This window comes from Oryctolagus cuniculus, chromosome 13, assembly GCF_964237555.1.
Source record: "Oryctolagus cuniculus chromosome 13, mOryCun1.1, whole genome shotgun sequence".
NCBI lineage: Eukaryota > Metazoa > Chordata > Mammalia > Lagomorpha > Leporidae > Oryctolagus > Oryctolagus cuniculus.
The window spans coordinates 28,698,150-28,716,605 of NC_091444.1; the positions used below are offsets into that span (position 1 = coordinate 28,698,150).

At 45.7% G+C, this 18,456-nt stretch overlaps 1 protein-coding gene across 3 annotated transcripts in view; it reads right to left on the minus strand.

The window, feature by feature from the left end:
* PTPN14 (protein tyrosine phosphatase non-receptor type 14) overlaps positions 1-18,456 on the minus strand; it is a 195,748-nt gene that overhangs the window by 57,611 nt on the left and 119,681 nt on the right. For all 3 annotated transcript variants that reach the window (XM_002717512.5, XM_070055315.1, XM_051820557.2), the window contains exons 4-5: positions 7,261-7,358; positions 3,888-3,955 (exon numbers count right to left, since the gene is read on the minus strand). In XM_002717512.5, the coding sequence (XP_002717558.3) occupies positions 3,888-3,955; positions 7,261-7,358 (166 nt within the window). The remainder of the gene's footprint in view (positions 1-3,887; positions 3,956-7,260; positions 7,359-18,456) is intronic.

An 18,456-nucleotide genomic window follows, 5' to 3' on the forward strand; every position in this document is an offset into this window, starting at 1 on the left:
TGCTTGTCATCTCTGCCTGACACAACCCTGCCATCTGTTAAGACACAGCTCACACTCCATTAGTCTTTAAGCCTTCCCTAATCCCCCAAGTACAGGTGACCTCTCACCACATAAAATCCCATGTACGTGATTGCACTTGGCATTGCCTTCTGATTTTGCAAACTCCCTATTTACCCAAACACAGTGTACTCTCCTTGCGAGTAAGCGTCAAGTCTTCTACAATTTTATCCCTTAGGTATTAGCTACCCACATCAGTACTTTGGGTGAAACAGTGGATCAGAAAAACAAGCAATGAATGATTCTGATACCCAGAATCAGAGCCAGAATGTTGGAATGCTTTTAGTGTTTCCCTAAGATGGCTTTTCAGATGTTTGAGTCCTTCCTCATTGAAACTTCTCATATACACTGAAGCTATCAAACAACCATCCACCAGAGATTGCCCAGGAGTTAAAAAACGAGTCTCACATCTAATCCAACACCGGAAGGGGCATTTTACTGCATTCATTTCATGGGACAAGCTCTTATGAGCATGAGTATGTACTAGACAACAATGGACAAGATGGAGAGACTCCCTCAGGGCATTCTAGCTGACAATAAAAACACAAATCGGGAAGAGGGGGCAATTTCAGGTACTGAGAGAGCTCTGAAATATGCACTTACATGCACACACACACACACACACAGTGATTCAACAGGAAGTGGTTAATGGCTCGGGTGAATGAGCTAGGTAGGTGGTCAAGAAAAGGAAGATACTTGGATGCAGATCAAAATGGCACAGAGCAAAGGAGCAGAGCCTTGCAGGTAGAGGAAACCCAGTGGAAAGCCTCTGGGGTGGGAACAGGCTCAGTGTGTTCAGAAAGGAAGACGGTAGAGCGCTAGAGGGGAAGAGAGTGATGGGGAGGGGGAGCATGGCAGCAAAGTGTCTTCCACCATCTTTTTATTGGCAAACAGCACACTGTGATGGGGTACACTGCGATGATTCAACACATGTGGCACTGCAGAATGAGCAAATCAGGCAGATTAACACAGGCATCATCCCACTTGTTCTTTGTGTGTGTGTGTGTGTGTGTGTGTGGAAGGAACCTTTAAAATCTACTCTTTAAGCAAATTTACATGAAATTTACATGATTAGTTAAGTGCAGTCACCTTGTTGTGTAAGAGAGCACCAGACTGCATTCCTACTACGTAACTGAAACTGTTCCTTGGACCAAATTCTGTCTCCTCCAGCATCCCTTCACCTCCTCGAACCCCTACTCTATTCTCCACTTCTAAGAGTCCCAGTTTTCGATCCCACATACAAGTGAGATCATGCAATGCTTTTCTTTCTGTGCCTGATTTATTTCACCAAGCATAATGTTCTCTAGAAGCACTCGTGTTGTGGCAAATGATAAAACTGCATTCTCTTTTAAGGCTGAAGAGTACTCCATTATTTTTGCATACCATTTTAATCCATTCATCAGTTTATGGACACCTAGGTTGTTTGCATATCTTAGCTACTTTGAATACTGCCAAAATAAACATGTGAGTGCAGACATCTCTTTGACATACTGATTTCAGTTTCTTTGGATTTACACCAGAAATGGAACTGATAAATCCAAACATAATTCTATCTTTAGTTTTTTTTTTGAGAACTGGTGACTATTTTCCATGATGGCTATATTAATATACTGTCCTACCTATAAGGTACAAGGGGATATTTTCCCCAAGTTCGTTCTTTCTCTCTTTTTTAAGGCAGAATGAGAGAGAGAGAGAGAGCCAGCCTCCACCTGCTGGTCCACACCCCAAATAGCCATAAAAGCCAGAGCCAGGCCAGGCCAGGCCAAGGAGCCAGGTTTCCCAAGTGGGTGCAGGTACCCAAGGACCTGGGTCATCCTTCACTGCCCTCCAAGACCCACCAGCAGGGAGCTGGACTGGAAGCAGAGCGGCCAGGACTCAAACTGGCACATGGGATGCCAATACCGCAAGTGGTGGTTCAACCCTTACGGCTACAGCATTGGCTACCCCCTCCCTCCATTCTTTCAACACTTGCTATCTTCCATTGTTTTGATACTAGCCATTCTAACAGGTATAAATGATATCTCATCATGGTTTTGTCTCCCTGATGATTAGTGATATTGAGCATTTTTTAATTTATCTGTTGGCCTTCTGTGTGTCTTGAGAAATGGCTATTCAGGTACTTTGTTCATTTTTTAATTAGGGTTGTTTTCCTGATATAAAGCAGTCTGAGTTCTTTATAGATGCTGGATCTGAGATTTTTATCTGACGTATAATATGCAGATTATTTTCTCCCAATTGTTTCTTCATTTTGATTGTTTCCTTTGCTATGCGGAAGTTTTCAGTTTGATGCAATTCTATTTTTATTGTCTGTGCTTTGGGGGTCATACATAAGAAATCACTGCCCAGACCAATGTATCATTTTCCCTGTGTTTTCTTCCAATAATTGTAGTTTTGGCCAGCACCACGGCTCACTAGGCTAATCCTCCGCCTGCAGCACCAGCACCCCGGGTTCTAGTCCTGGCTGAGGCGCTGGATTCTGTCCCGGTTGCTCCTCTTCCAGTCCAGCTCTCTGCTGTGGCCTGGGAGGGCAGTGGAGGGTAGCCCAAGTGCTTGGGCCCTGCACCCCATGGGAGACCAGGAGGAAGCACCTGGCTCCTGGCTTTGGATCAGCGCAGCGTGCCGGCCACAACTTGCTGGCCATAGCGGCCACTTGGGGGGTGAACCAACCGAAAAAGGAAAACCTTTCTCTCTGTCTCTCTAACTCTGCCTGTAAAAAAAAAAAAAAAAAAAAAAATGTAGTTTCAGGTCTTAAGCCTCTTAGCCATTTTGAGTTGATTATTACATAATGGGTAACATAAAGATCCAGTTGCATTCCTGCGCATGTCCACACCCAGCTTTCTCAACATCGTTTATTAAATGATCTCTCATTTTATATTTTCGGCCCCTTAGTGAAAGAACAACTGACCATAGGTGGGTGGGTTTATTTCAGGGTTCTGTGGCCTAATCCCATTGGTCAACAAGCTGTTTAGATACCAGTACCACACTATGATGGGTACCGCAGCTCTGTAATACAGTTACAGTAATACAGTCTGGTAGTATGATGAGCCCAGCTTTGTTCTTTCTGCTCAAGATTGTTTTGGCTATTTGGAGTTTTTTGTGGTTCCATACAAATTTTAGGATTGCTGTTTTTAATTTCTGTGAAGAATAACATTAGAATTTTTATAGGGACTGCACTGAATCTCTATCATTTTGTATAGTATGGACATGTTACATTACTGATCTTTCCCTGAAAACAGGGTGTTTTTCCATTGGTATCATCTATCATTTCTTTTATCAGTGATTTATAGTTTTCAATGTAAAGGTCTTTCACCTCCTTGGTTAAATTCACTCCTGAGTACTGGGGGAGGGGGCTGTTGTAAATGGATTGGTTTTTATCCACTCTCTGCATTCCTATTCAGCAAGATCCTGGAAGCCCCAGCCAAAACAACTGAGCAAGAAAAAGAAATAAAATGCACCCAAACAGAAAAAGAAGTGAAACTGTCCCTGCTGGCTAACAATATAAACTTATATATAGGAAACCCAAAGGACCTCACAAAACTTACAGAATTGATAAATTATGTAAAGCTACAAGTTATAAAATGCACCTAAAGAAATCAATAGAGGTCTTCTATATTAACAAGAAATTAACAGGAAATCAGGAAAGTGTCTTGAGGCAGGAGACAGTATCTTTAATACTGAGTCTCAGTATGTTTTTTAAAGTTTTTATTGATTTCCTTCCATGGGATATGTACACTTAAATCCTCTGATATTTTCAAAAGGAAAAATCAAAGATCCAAAGAAGGTAGAAAATTCAGCAAAAAACAAACACACAAAACAGCAGTTATACTTACCATAGGAAACAGCACATACTCTCTGAGGAAATCTTGAGAATCAAATTGATGATAGTCTCCAAAATCAGCTAGGAAGAAAGAAGGGTGAGGCATAGTGTTCACTGTATGAAATTTAGAATGGAGTAAAAAATCTATCATCACATTTATTTTTCCTACTTTGTCCTATTTCTGCATTATTAACCAAAATTAATACCAAGATGTGTTCGATAGTTATCACTTTCACCTAGCAATACTGTAAATATCAGCATGTGAGAACTACTACCTAATTTTCAAAAAGAATGGAATGGAGAAATGTGAAAGTGATTCCTATAGGCTATTTTAAAAAATTAAAACAAATATATATTTGTTAAATACTCATTAATTTGTTTTAAGAATATCTGCCAAGGGGACTTTTATACTCAAGATTTGTCTGGAGAACTAAAGATGTCAAACCCATCTGCATCTTTTCATAGGTTTGCAGCTGGAAATTCCCCCTGTGAGCTACCCTTGGACTGCAGACTCTTTATACCTCCTAAACAACGGCACATGTTGCAAGATGCCAAAAACGCCACATTGTCCTTTTCTCATCTCACTATGGTATGTCTGAGCAACAGCAAACAACACAGAGAACCAACATAATAAATATATAAATGTATCGCTTTTTATCTATTTCACTCTGTCACACACACACACACACACACACACACACACACACAAAAGTGCTATGTGAGATTTTAACTTCCTGGGAAAGATTTAACATCTGACAGACATGGAATCAGGTATCTTGAAGGGCAGTTATCAATATAGAATGAAGGGAAACACAGAGAGGACCAAGGTCAACGTGAGGAAGCTGCTGAGACAGCAACTGTACAAATCTCATCAGCAGCCAGGTGCCGCAGTGCAGAGAAGCGGAAGTCACTCTCTCTGCTTCCCTTTAACTTGAGTGATCAGTTACCACATTCCATTACAGCTGCCATTTCTGTTAGTGTTCCCTTTCTAATGAACCAATGAGGGTTCTCAGGAGAATCGTTTTAAAATAATGATTATATAATTAGTATTATGTCTATGTGTTACACTGTGCTATTATGTTCACATATTATATCTATGTTACACAATTATTACTTACTTTATTTTAAAAACAATATAGCTGGAGGAGGTTTCATCACACTGAATGCCAGCTTCAAAGACCCAATAGAAAAAGAAAACCAATTTCCACAACACCTGTATTAAGCCTAATGAGTAGGGAGAGTAAATGAAGCTAACAGCAGAGAAAGCCTCTGAAAAGGAGAAAGACCCACTCACAGTGAGGGACCTACTAGATCTTATGTCTCCTCTCTTAATGGTGCCTCCCATTGTCTCAGTGAGGCTACCACTGGCTTTTCTACCTTAACTGCTCAGTGCTTCTTCCCCTTCTAGCCTTTATAGGGACAGATGTGATATGACACAGTTTGTCTGTTTCCATCCACAGTAACAACTGTACAGGAATCCCACATGTAACAGTACCTACTAAATATTCCCGGATAAAGGGGACAAAGGAGGGCTCTTTGGACATCTAGAACCCAAAGGTCTGCCTTCAGTTCAGAGTGTGGGATGAGGAGGTCAGTCCATAGCTGCCAAGACAGCAGTGCACATGGTGGGAACCCAGCTGCTGATGGGCTGACACTCGGACATTGCTGATCTTCAAGAAAATAACGACAGAAAGGGAAATAAGTTTCTTTTCAAACACTGTATTACTATCTTCTTATTTTCAATATAACTAAATGCAGGTAAGCCACAAATCCAGAAACAGCAAAGTATAAATACACATAAAAGGCACCCAGACATCTGGGGCTGGCATTGTGGCGCAGTGGGCTAAGCCACTGCCTGTGACGCTGGCATCCCATACAAGAGCCAGTTCAAGTCCCAGCTGTTCACTTCCCACCCAGCTCCCTGCCAGTGTGCTGGGAAAGCAGCAGAAGACAGCACTCCTTTGCCACCCACGTGGGAGACCTGGATGGAACTCCATGCTCCTGGCTCTGGCCTGCCCCAGTCAAGCTGTTGGGGCCATTGGGGAGTAAACCAACAGAAGATCTCTCCCGTTCTATGCCTTCCAAATAAACAAATCTTAAAAAAAAAAAAAAAAAAAAAGAAAGAAAGAAAAAAGGTAACCAGACATCACAATTTAAAGAAGCTAAAAAGCAGCTGTCTGATAAATCTAAATAGGACAGGCTGAAAGGTACATTCACTCCAATACAAATTTGTTGCAATAGTGGATTTTGAATTTATCTCTCTAATTGTATTAGAATAAATTACAGTACAAGCCAGCACCATGGCTCAATAGGCTAATCCTCCGCCTGCAGCGCCGGCACACAGGGTTCTAGTCCCGGTCGCTCCTCTTCCTGTCCAGTTCTCTGCTGTAGCCCGGGAGTAAAGTGGAGGATGGCCCAAGTGCTTGGGCCCTGCACCCGCATGGGAGACCAGGAGAAGCACCTGGCTCCTGGCTTCGGATCAGCGCGGTGTGCCGGCCGCAGCACGCCAGCCACAGTGACCATTGGGGGGTGAACCAACGGAAAAGGAAGACCTTTCTCTCTGTCTCTCTCTCTCACTGTCCACTCTGCCTGTCAATAAATAAATAAATAAATAAATAAATAAAATAAATTACAGTACAACATTTAAAGCTCTCAGAACTGAAGCAGGCATTGTGGGTTAAGTTGCTGCTCTGGATACCCACTTCCAGTATGAGAGTGCCTGGTTTGAGTCCTGGTGCTTCTGATCCAGCTTCCTGCTAATATGCCTGGGAGGTAATGGATGATGGTCCAAGGACTGGGTTCCTGTTATCCATGTCGGACACTGGAAGGAGTTCCTAGTTCAGTCTGGCCAACTTTCTGCTGTTGCGAACACTTAGGAGTGAACCAGAAGATGGAAGATTTTTTTTTTTTTCTGTCTCTCTCTCCTCCTCCCTCCCTCTCTGCTTCCTCATCCCTCTCTCACAATGCCTTTCAAATAAATAAGTACATCTTTTTTAAAAAGGCCATCTAACTTGACACTGTTATGACAGTCACACATTCATAGCCTCAAGCCACAGAATATGACCACATGGTGCAGTGGAATAATTGTGAGAAAAATGTCCCACAAGCCCTGAAATGCAGCTTTAATTAAAACAGGATAAAAGCAATTTCCTCAAATAAAATTGTAATTATATAAGCATGAGCAGTTTGCACAGAGCTTTGAGAAGTCTCCCACCGTGCCACCAAAAAATCACTAAGTTTGCATTTTTGCTGAGATACCTTAAAATGGAAAGGGAGCATGACTGGGGGATCCCTTGAGTCAATCTAACTTTGGACTCTGAGGGGTCAGCACCACCACGGTCACACAGGAGACGCAGTCTGGCACGCCGGTCCTCACTGCACCTTACCTTGCACGGCTAAGCCGGCCAGCCGGATCACCTGCTCCAACGTACACCGCAGGCGCCCTTCAAGCACGTCCTTTTTGACTTGCAGGTAATACTGATATCTGTTCGTGGGAAGAGAGGAACAAGCAAATTTATAAGCACATACTTGAACCATAAGAGGGTGCTTTTAAAAGTTTGCAAAAAAGGGGGGGGGATTGTGGGGAGCAATCCGGACTAGACTAAGTTACTCGAATTAGGACTTATTCTATGCATCTGCTCTCCCACAATATGGCGCTGGGAGAGAAGTAAACAGCTTCCGCACAGCTGCCTCCAGTTCAACCAATTAACTGTAGGACTTGCTCCTGATTGGAGAGCAGCGTACTCAGCCGAGTTGGGATTGGCAGAGGAGGACTATAAAGGAGGAGAGAGACGGCATGCACCAGGAACATCTAAGGGGAACATCTAAGAGGAACACCTGTGCAGCCCCCGAGAGAGCCGGCCGGCGGAGTGCCGCTCCCCTGCGGAAGTGGGGAATGTGGCCAGGGGGAAATGCCCTTCCACGGAGGTGGAAGGGACAGTAGCCAACCCGGGAAGAACCAGCAGCAAACCCGGGGAGGGCCGAGCAGATGAAAAGAACAGCGCAGGGTCCTGTGTCGTTCCTCCACGAAGAGGGGGAGCGACATAATGGTGCCGTGACTCGGATATGAAGCTTAGGCAGGGCTTAGTGTCGTTCCCCCACGAAGACGGGGAGCGACATAATGGTGCCGTGACTCGGATAGAAAACCTAGGACGGATAGGAAACCTAGGACGGATAGTAAACTTAGGAGGGAAGAAACGGGAAGAAACGGGAAGAATTGGGAAAATATCGGAGAGAGAGACTAGCAAACAGCCTAGGGAAAATACCGGAGAGAGAGACTAGCAAACAGCCTAGGGAAAAGCCGGACGAAAAAGGAGCCGGAAGAAGCTATTGAAAGCCTAGGCATAGACTAGCAAACAGCCTAGGGAAAAGCCGGACGAAAAGGGTGCCGGAAGAAGCTATTGAAAGCCTAGGCATAGACTCGAAACAGCCTAGGGAAAAGCCGGACGAAAAAGGAGCCGGAAGAAGCTATTGAAAGCCTAGGCATAGACTCGGATACGGACTACGGGGGGAAGCTGGGAGAAATCTCTAAGGTCGAAAGCGAAAGTGAAAGCTAGAACAAACAGATTCGGACGCGGACTGTGGGGAGAGGCCAGGAGAAATGAGGGAGGAATATCGTTGGAGGAAAGCTTGGGGAAACATACCGGGTAGAGAAAACTGTTAGGGAAATTGAAGCCGTGGGGGGCAGGCCAAGGCGGAAACGAAAGCCACTTTGGGGTTCTCAAGTTAGCCCGGGAATAGGGGGCGAAAAGTTGAAACCAGAAGCTGAGACGTAAGCCAGATTGGGATCCGTCTGATTAGCCCGGGGAGCAAAGGACGGGAAGCCAAATCGTGGGGCGGAGACGTACGCTGGGTTGAATTCGCCAGGCTAGCCCGGGGAACTTAGATTGAATCCTAGTGGCGGAGACGCAAGCTACGCTGTGTTACTCGCGGAAGCCGCCGCGTGCAGAGAGAGCACGGGGCGTGAATAGATAGGGAACGCTGGCGTAGGCCGTGGTTCAGACGCGAAAGGGTTAAGCGTGGAGACCGCGGAGCGCGCAAAGCCGAGCTGCGCAAAGCCGGGAAGCTGCGCAGATGAGAGAGGCGCGCGGGCTGAAGCGGCGCAGAGCCGGGAACCCGCCGGCGGGGCGAGGTGCCGGAAAGCTGCGGGGATAAGAGAAACAGAAGTTTAGAAGTAAAAGAGAAATAGGAATGTTGGCAGACAGAAGTAAAATGGGAGAAATAGAAATGCCCGGAGATAGAGAAATAGAGAAAAATAAGGCCTCCCCTCAACATGCCAATTAGGAGGCTTGGATTCGGTCTGCCTGATTTAAGGCGGTAAGCGCCAGCAAAGCTCGACCAGAGTATGAGCTGCAGGTCACCGAAGATAGGCACAAACCAACACTAATAAGTCTCCCCCACAATACGGCAATGAGAAGGCTTGGATTCGGTTTGCCTGATAGGTTTTGTAAACACCTGCAGGCAGTTCTAGCAGAGCAGAGTATGCGCTGCAGGGCACCGAACACAGGCACGCATCAGCGCCTAAAAACCTCCTCACAACATGGCGAAGAGAGGACCCGGATTCGGTTTGCCTGATGGATAGGACTTGTAAGAGCCTGTGGCAACTCTAGTGTGTGCCGCGGGACACCGAAGACAGGCGTGTATCAACGCTAAAAAATAAAAAGAAAGGGGGATCTGTGGGGAGCAATCCGGACTAGACTAAGTTACTCGAATTAGGACTTATTCTATGCATCTGCTCTCCCACAATATGGCGCTGGGAGAGAAGTAAACAGCTTCCGCACAGCTGCCTCCAGTTCAACCAATTAACTGTAGGACTTGCTCCTGATTGGAGAGCAGCGTACTCAGCCGAGTTGGGATTGGCAGAGGAGGACTATAAAGGAGGAGAGAGACGGCATGCACCAGGAACATCTAAGGGGAACATCTAAGAGGAACACCTGTGCAGCCCCCGAGAGAGCCGGCCGGCGGAGTGCCGCTCCCCTGCGGAAGTGGGGAATGTGGCCAGGGGGAAATGCCCTTCCACGGAGGTGGAAGGGACAGTAGCCAACCCGGGAAGAACCAGCAGCAAACCCGGGGAGGGCCGAGCAGATGAAAAGAACAGCGCAGGGTCCTGTGTCGTTCCTCCACGAAGAGGGGGAGCGACATAATGGTGCCGTGACTCGGATATGAAGCTTAGGCAGGGCTTAGTGTCGTTCCCCCACGAAGACGGGGAGCGACAGGGGATTAAAAAAGCTTATTTTGTTGTGAAAAATTTGAAACCCATGCATGTGAGGGAGTCTTCATCAAGTTCATGAAAAATGTGTACTGTTAAAAAACCACACATGGACTTCAAAAAACTCTTGCACCACAATGAACACATCTTTTAATTTTATTTTCTGTTAACTTTTTGAAGAACCCTCATATCCAAACCTCATGGGCACAGTAGGACACACAGGTGATGTCAATGAAGGCCATCTTTACAAAGGGTGGAAATGACCTCTCTGTATTTACCTTTGTCTGATGCAGCAGGTGTTGCATCCCATTCCCTCTGCGTCAGAGAGCATGCCCGTCAAACCACTTACTTGTGGGTCAGCAGGATGAGCTACTGATAAAGATCAGATCTTTGTACCAGAGCATCCAAAACGAAAACACTCATCTGCCCCTGGACACCCACAATGACACAACTGCCAAAGCCATACTGGACAACATACATTCATAAAGAGACCCAAGAAACACAGCATCTTTCAAACGTAAAACCTGGGTAGTACACACCACAAGGAGGCCAGACTATTAGGACATCTGGAAAAAGGTACATTAAGCTTTTCAGAGCTGGGCTTCACCTTACAAATCTGTAACCCATAAAACATCACCCATTTCAACTATCCAGCCTGAAGTGGATTTTCCAATCAGTAAGTGCAGAGGGACAGAATGTGGCCATACGCAGCATCAAGCCACAGGCCAGACAACAGTTCTCAGATACAAACACAGCCACTTTTCCTCGCCAACAAAATCTCACTCTTCCAATTACCCAAACGTGGAATCTCCTCACCATAGACTTTTACACCTGAGGGCTCCACATTCCCTGACCATAAAAAAATTCAAGAGTTACAGAGAGAGGATGAGAGAGAGAGAGACAGATCTTCCATCTGCTGGTTCACTCCCCCAAATGGCTGCAACGGCTGGGGCTGGGCCAGGCCAAAGCCAGGAGCTTCTTCTGGGTCTCCTATGTGGGTACAGGGGCCTAAAGACCTGGGCCATTCTCTGCTGCTTTCCCAGGCACAGTAACAGGGATCTGAATTGGAAGTGGAACACAAAGGATTTGAACCAGCAGGCAGATATAGGATCCGGCTTTTCAGGCAGCAGCTTAATCTGCTATACCACTATGCTGGCCTTTTCCCTTTTTATTTTTTTTAAAGACTTATTTTCTTCCTACTTTGATTATTTAACCTGAGAAATTAATAATCATTTCAGATTTCACCAATCAGTAATTTCTTTCTTTCTTTATTTTTTTTTTTTAAGACAGGCAGAGTTAGAGAGAGAGAGAGAGAGAAACAGAGAGAAAGGTCTTCCTTCTGTTGGCCCACCCCCTAAATAGCCACTACGGCCGGCACACTGCGCCGATCCGAAGCCAGGAGCCAGGTGCTTCCTCCTGGTCTCCCATGCGGGTGCAGGGCCCAAGCACTTGGGCCATCCTCCACTGCACTCGCGGGCCACAGCAGAGAGCTGGACTGGAAGAGGAGCAAGCAGGACAGAATCCGGCACCTCAACCGGGACTAGAACCCAGGGTGCCAGCGCCGCAGGCAGAAGATTAGCAAAGTGAGCTGCGGCGCCGGCATAATCAGTAATTTCAATTCTTGCCTCCATCGTCTGACTACATGAATGAAAAGTGTGTAACAACAGCCTCCACTGGCTTTTAAAGAAACTCTTTTGCATCCATGCACACCTGCTGGGGCACTCATGAACTCAGGGGACACTGTTCTTTCTTCACACAGTCTTAACAGCCTCATAATCCTTCTACCCAGCTAAGTCCCAACAAACAGGAACAGAGATTCATCTAAGAATTCACATTTGGAAGTCTTTTGATGGGAATGATGTCATAGTGCTGCTGTTTCTGAACGGGCACAAACTCACAAGGAGGAAACATTAGGAAGGGGAATTTTTAAACATGGTGTAAAGTTAAAGGCCCTTTGTGTGTGTGTGTGTGTGTGTGTGTGTGTGTGTGTGTGTTTTAGGGAGTCTGCTGCAAAAATATGTGATAGGAAAGCGGAAAGTCAAGACCTGACTCTTCACAGAAGAGAATCAGACTAAATGACAACATTCTGAAGCAATGATTTTATATGAATTTAAAGAAACATTACAAGAGAAAACCAAAATATCCAAGACTAAATAATTCTCAGAGTAAATACGCCACATGACTACTTTCTGGCTTGCTTTTCTTCCCGGTTCACTACACTCAGGTCTCCAGCCCAGGTGAATTTTCGGATGTTTCACACAAGGTGAGTTAACACTGCAGAAGGAGGACCCCATGCATTCCTATGGTCAAGTTCCCACTGTTGTTTGCTTGTCTCCCATTGCAAAGGGAAACAGAATTGAGCTGAAAATCTAACATCAACCATCTCAGGTTCCACGGTTTTTTACTCAGCAAACCAGGAACTCCATCAAAAATGCTTTCTGTTAGCACCTGTGCATCAAGAAATGTACACCCTGGAGTGGGCATTTGGTGTAGTGGGTAAGGCACCACTTGGCCACTTGGGACACTCACATCCCTTATCTGACTGCCTGGGTTCGAGTCCTGGCTCTGTTTTCAATTCCAGCTTCATGTTAATCAGCATGCTGGGAGGCAACAGTGATGATTCAAGAACCTGGGCTCCTGCCACCCACATGGGAGACTCGGTGGAGTTCTGAGTTCCAGGCTTCAGCCTGGCCAGCCTTGGCCATTTGCAGGCATTTGGGGGAGTGAAAACAGGGGATGGGGATTTCTGTCTGTCCCTCTGCCTTTCAAATAAAATGCTTGTTTAAAAAGATTTATTTATTTGAAAAGGCAGAGTTACAGAGAGAAAGAGAGGAAGAGAGAGAGAGAGAGATCTTCCAAATACAAACAAAATAACCCAAAAGTATGCAAAAGCAGAATCTCAGGATGTGAAGGAGCCCTATCGAAGAAGGAAAAGGACAATGGAATTCTCAAAACGAACAAACCAGAAAACTAAGTCTTGAGGTAGGAAAGGATGGTGAAGCTCACCTATTGCCACAATGTTTCATACATTCCACTCTGTGTCTTTGCTTTTTCGGTGGCTCTGACTTATTTTCTGTTCTATAAGCCCAGGAGACAGATGGACAGTGACACGTACTTATTAAGCACTGCCTGAGAGCACAGAGCTACTAGGTGCCAAGGGCCATCCTGCAGGGAGCAAAGACAGAGTCTGCCGTATGGAGATGCCCACCGGCTCGGATCACTGCCGCCATGTGTTTTAATGCACTATCTACAGGTTAAGTTTTAAACAACCAAGACATCCAACACTTTAAAAGGTGTTATCCTGGCACGGTCTGCCAGAGCTACAGCTTTTTCACCCGTCACCTTGGAGGTGAAAATGATCACCTATGATCATTTATTAGCGATCTGGCTTCCTTTGGGAACAGATTACCAATCAAGTTATCCACAGGATTTAGCAAAATAGTAGTTCTAGTTTTTCTTATCTGGCTGAACCCGACTTTCATCTATAGCTCTCTCTTCTCTAATACACAAACAAATTCTACTGCCGGTCCATACTAACCTAGGAAGCAGTGAATCACAATCCGGTAGCAAGGAATACCAGGAGAGATCCTTGCCATTTAGGCTGGATGTAGGCTTGGTTTGTGCCGGGATATAAAATCGAGGATCTAAAAAAAAGCAGTGCTCTCTTCTGGAAGCAACCCAGACTATAAGAGATGTTGAACAGCAGTCATGATATAGTGCTCATGCCACATGAGACTACAGGTTTAACTATTCCAGTCTGCAGAAACAAGAGTGAAATTAAAACCACCTTGGAAATTGGTTGTTTTGCTCTTGCACAGAAGGCACTTTTACAAAATACAGAAATTCTATGGAATATGAAGACTAAATTAGAGAATATAAACTGAAGTTCTATTTTTAGAATGCTTGGTTTTGCTTATTTTTGATTAGAGATTCAATTATAACACCAGTAAAATCTAACAGTGGAGTCTATTTTGGAAACATGCAATTTCACAGAAGTATACTCCACCCTGTCATAGCTTTGGGTGGAGAGGAAAGGGGAAGAAAAAAAAAAAAAAACAAGCCTCATGCCAGGAAAGTAAGTATTTGCCAACTTTCCAAAGAGATCCTCTTTGAAAACCCAAGTTCCCAAGGAAAACTTTTTAATATTTTTCATATTCAAAGACCTGAAAATAGTCCATCTGACTGGTGAAGCCCAAAGAATGGTTCTGGGTTAGGATTCTATTCTCCCTCTAGGGATTGGTGAACATAATTCTAACTGCCGAATAAAGGCAAAATTTCTATTTTCAAATTTTCTTTTTGTTTTCAGTCTAAAGAGAAGACTCATTTGTTGATTAAATGCAGGTTAACCTGGATAAATTTGAAACAGCTTTGTGATCATCCGCGTCATTAAGGATCACAATGGAGCTGACAGATGTTGAGGCCTCACTGATCTGGAATGTTCCCACAGCAGAGCGAGAAAATACAGGACTTTTCCAAGTTCCTTCTTCCCCTGAAATTTTAAAAAGGAAGTTTCCAAAAGCCCACATTGGGGGCCAGGCACTGTGGCACAGAGGATTATGACAGCTACCTCGCTCCCTCTCTGCCTCTGCCATTCAAATAAAATAAATATATAAACCTTGTTTTAAAGGCCCGTAATATCCTCAACCTGTAGATATGTGGTGCCAAGACCTTTAATCACTCTTTTTAGTTCATATATGAGGAACTAAGTATATATGCAAGTGAGTTCTACCTGCAGGTCTGTTCATCTTCTAGATGAAGCAGCTCCATGTGGTGCTCTCCAAGCATGGGCGGCACTACCACAGCACCACAAGGAAGGTGCGAGGAGCTCAGAGGCCACATAAGTGCTGTTTTTAAAAACTTATCTTGGGGCCGGTGCCATGGCGCACTAGGTTAATCCTCCGCCTGTGGTGCCGGCATCCCATATGGGCTCCAGATTCTAGCCCAGTTGCTCCTCTTCCAGTCCAGCTCTCTGCTGTGGCCTGGGAGGGCAGTGGAGGATGGCCCAAGTGCTTAGGCCCTGCACCTGCATGGGAGACCAGGAGGAAGCACCTGGCTCCTGGCTTTGGATCAGCGTACTCCGGCCATTGTGGCCATTTGGGGAGTGAACCAATGGAAGAAAGACCTTTCTCTCTGTCTCTCTCTCAATGTCTGTAACTCCACCTGTCAAATAAATAAATAAAAATCTTAAAAAAAAAAAAAAAAAACAACTTATGGGGCCAGTGCTGTGGCTTAACGGGCTAAGCCTCCACCTGTGGCGCTAACATCCCATATAGGCACCAGTTCATGTCCCAGCTGCCCCTCTTCTGATCCAGCTCTCTGCTATGGACTCAGAAAGTACTGGAAGATGGCCCAAATGCTTGGGCCTGCACCCAGGTGGGAGACCTGAAAGAAGCTCCTGGCTCCTGGCTCCTGGCTTCAGACCGGCCCAGGTCCAGCCATCACGGCCATTTGGGGAATGAACCAGCAGATGGAATACCTCTGTCTGTCTCTCCCTTTCTCTAACTCTATGTCTCAAATAAATAAATAAATCTTTTTTTAAAAATTTATCTTATCAATCCTACAAGTGGAATTGTCATTCTAAATTCAAGTCAGCAGAAGTGTCCCAAGTAGGGAACAGTAATCTAAACAGCAGAGCTTCAGGATCTGATTTTGGTCAGACTTTCATCCAAGCATCCCAGCCTCCATCACGGGGTAGTGGGGACAGGAGAGTGGGAGGCCCTGGCTCCTGCTCCAAATGTTCACTGCTGCTCTCAGTGGGCCCCTCTGCTAGGGTCACACCCATCGACCTCACTCTCCCTGACACAGTTTTGGGACCAGTGCTGAAACAGCAGTGAAAGTGGCCGCTATCCTCATGCAAAGCCTTCAGAACAGTACCAGGTTCCCCATCTCTATCTCCCTTTGCCCTGAGAACAGCAGTGTCCAGGGAGGATCTGTTGCTCAGTTAGCTGAGTCTCTGGAAAGATAGCAGGGAGCAGAGCCTTCAATGGACCCACAGTGGACAGGTAAGGCAGGAAAGAAATAAGCCTGCTTTGAAAGCCACAGAGATTTAGGGATCAGATAGTGTGACATCTTTGAGCCTAATCTCAAAGCACATATCAGCATCATGGAACTTAAGCTATTTATAGAAGGAAGGATTTTAAAACTTCAAGTCCAACCCTTTGGGTCCTATTGAAGGATACTGTTTCAGGAGGAGGAGGACCTGCCAAAGGTGTCACTGGTCCCTAAAGGCAAGAGCAGAACTGGAGCAAACCCTGGTCTACCTCAGATGCACTGAGGGTGCCATATGACTCCCAGCCATGAAGCAAGCCATGAATTCCACTGCAGACTAACAACAATGAGAATAAAAACACCATTCCCTGGGGACTTTTTTTTTTTTAAGATTTTTATTATTTATTTGTGAGAGAGAGTTACAGAGAGAAAGAAAGAGAGAGGTTCACTCCCCAGATGGCCACAACTGCTCAGCTGAGCCGATCAAAAGCCAGGAGCTTCTTCCAGGTCTCCCATGTGGCTGCAGGGGCCCAAGGACTTGAGCCATCTTCCATTGCTTTCCTAGGCCATAGCACAGAGCTAGATTGGAAAAGGAGCAGCCGGGATGCAAACCTGTGCCTATATGGGATGCCGGCACCACAAGTGGGGGCTTAGTCCACCATGCCACAGTGCCAGTCCCTCCCTGGGGACTTTTATGAACCTCCCCCATCATGCTCTAAGGAAGAGTTTTGATTACCAAGCTCCGCCCGCCCCATCTTTAGTTAGAGGGTCTGTGCAACCACGCATGTTGCAAATGTAGCAAATATTGAAACAAGAAATTTTTTTGTTGTCAACATTTATTTATTTATTTATTTATTTTGAAAGGCAGAGTTACAGAGAGAGGGAGAGACAGATCTTCCATCTGCTGGTTCACTCCCCAAATGGCCACAATGGCCAGGGCTGGGTCAGATCAAAGTCAGCAGCCTGGAACCCCATCCAGGTCTCCCACATGGGTAGCAGGAAGCCAAACCATCTTCCACTGCTTCCTCAGGTACATTAGCAGGTACCTGGAACAGAACTTTAGCCAGCATCCACGTGGGATACAGCCATTGCATGTGGTGGCTTAACCTGCAGCACCACAATGCCAGCTCATCAAGAAGCTTTTCAATCAAATCACATTACAAGCATGTCTCACATCCTGGCCCATGGACTCTCCAGACTGCTTTTCCCTCCCAGCAGCAGTATCTGAGATATTTCACCTTGCTCCCCCAAGGCAGAAGGATGAACTTCAAATGCAGCCCAGAGGGGCACAAGTTCGGGGTCTTGGATCATAGCCTCTATGTAGAAGAGGCTAGGCACAGCATCATATAGAAACTGGGCCCTCACCTATGGATTTCTAAATATAGATTGTTTAAAAACAGTAAAATGCAGTTATACACTAGTCTCTGCTGACCCCCTGCACATAGTGATTTCTGTATTCTGGATCATAACCACATCACCCAGGGGTGGATATTTGGCCTACCAGTATAGACAGCAGTTGGGAAGCCCACATCCTATATCAAGCACCCGGGTTCTATTCCTGGCTATGCTCTGATTCCAGCTTACCAACCAATGCTGACTCTGGGAGGCAGCAGGTGATGGCTCAAGTAGTTGGGTTCCTGCCACCCACATGAGAGGCCTGGATTGTGCTTCTGGCTCCTGGCTTCAGCTTGGCCCGATTCTGGCAGTTGCAGGCATTTGGGGAGTGAACCAACACATGGAAGCTCTCACTTTCCAATAAATTTGTAAAACAAATTACCCAGACTTAATTCTGTTGCTATACCCTGCTAACACCTAGTGAATTGTTTGAATAGCATCCATCCCCCTTGCATTACTCTTGCAACCTCCTCTGCTCAAGAAGGTCTGGGGCAGACAGAAGTTGCTCTTTCCCGCTGAGCAACAGGGCAGTGGCAGCGCTCTGTGAGCCTCATTACTGACCTGCAACATCACACGCACTGCATGGCTCCTATCTGCCTGTCTCCCCATAGCTCAAGTTCAGTCAAACCAATTTGTTTCATCCCATCTGCATGTTAGTAGGGATGTGGCAATTTGGAGAGAGGAACCCATCCTTAAATCCCTCAGCCTTTGAATCCTTTTTTAAAGAAATGTCAGGATAGGAGGGCCAGACAGAGACAGATTGTTTTGGCCTTGTTATTAAGAGCAGGATAAGGAACCAACACCATGGCATAGGGCTAAAAGCCACTACTTGTAGTGCCAGCAGTTTTGGCTGCTCCACTTCTGATCCAGCTCTCTGCTATGGCCCGGGAAAACAGCTGAAGATGGCCTAAGTTCTTGGGCCCCTGCACCCACGTCGGAGACCCGGAAGAACCTCCTAGCTCCTGGCTTTGAATTGGCCCAGCTCTGGCCA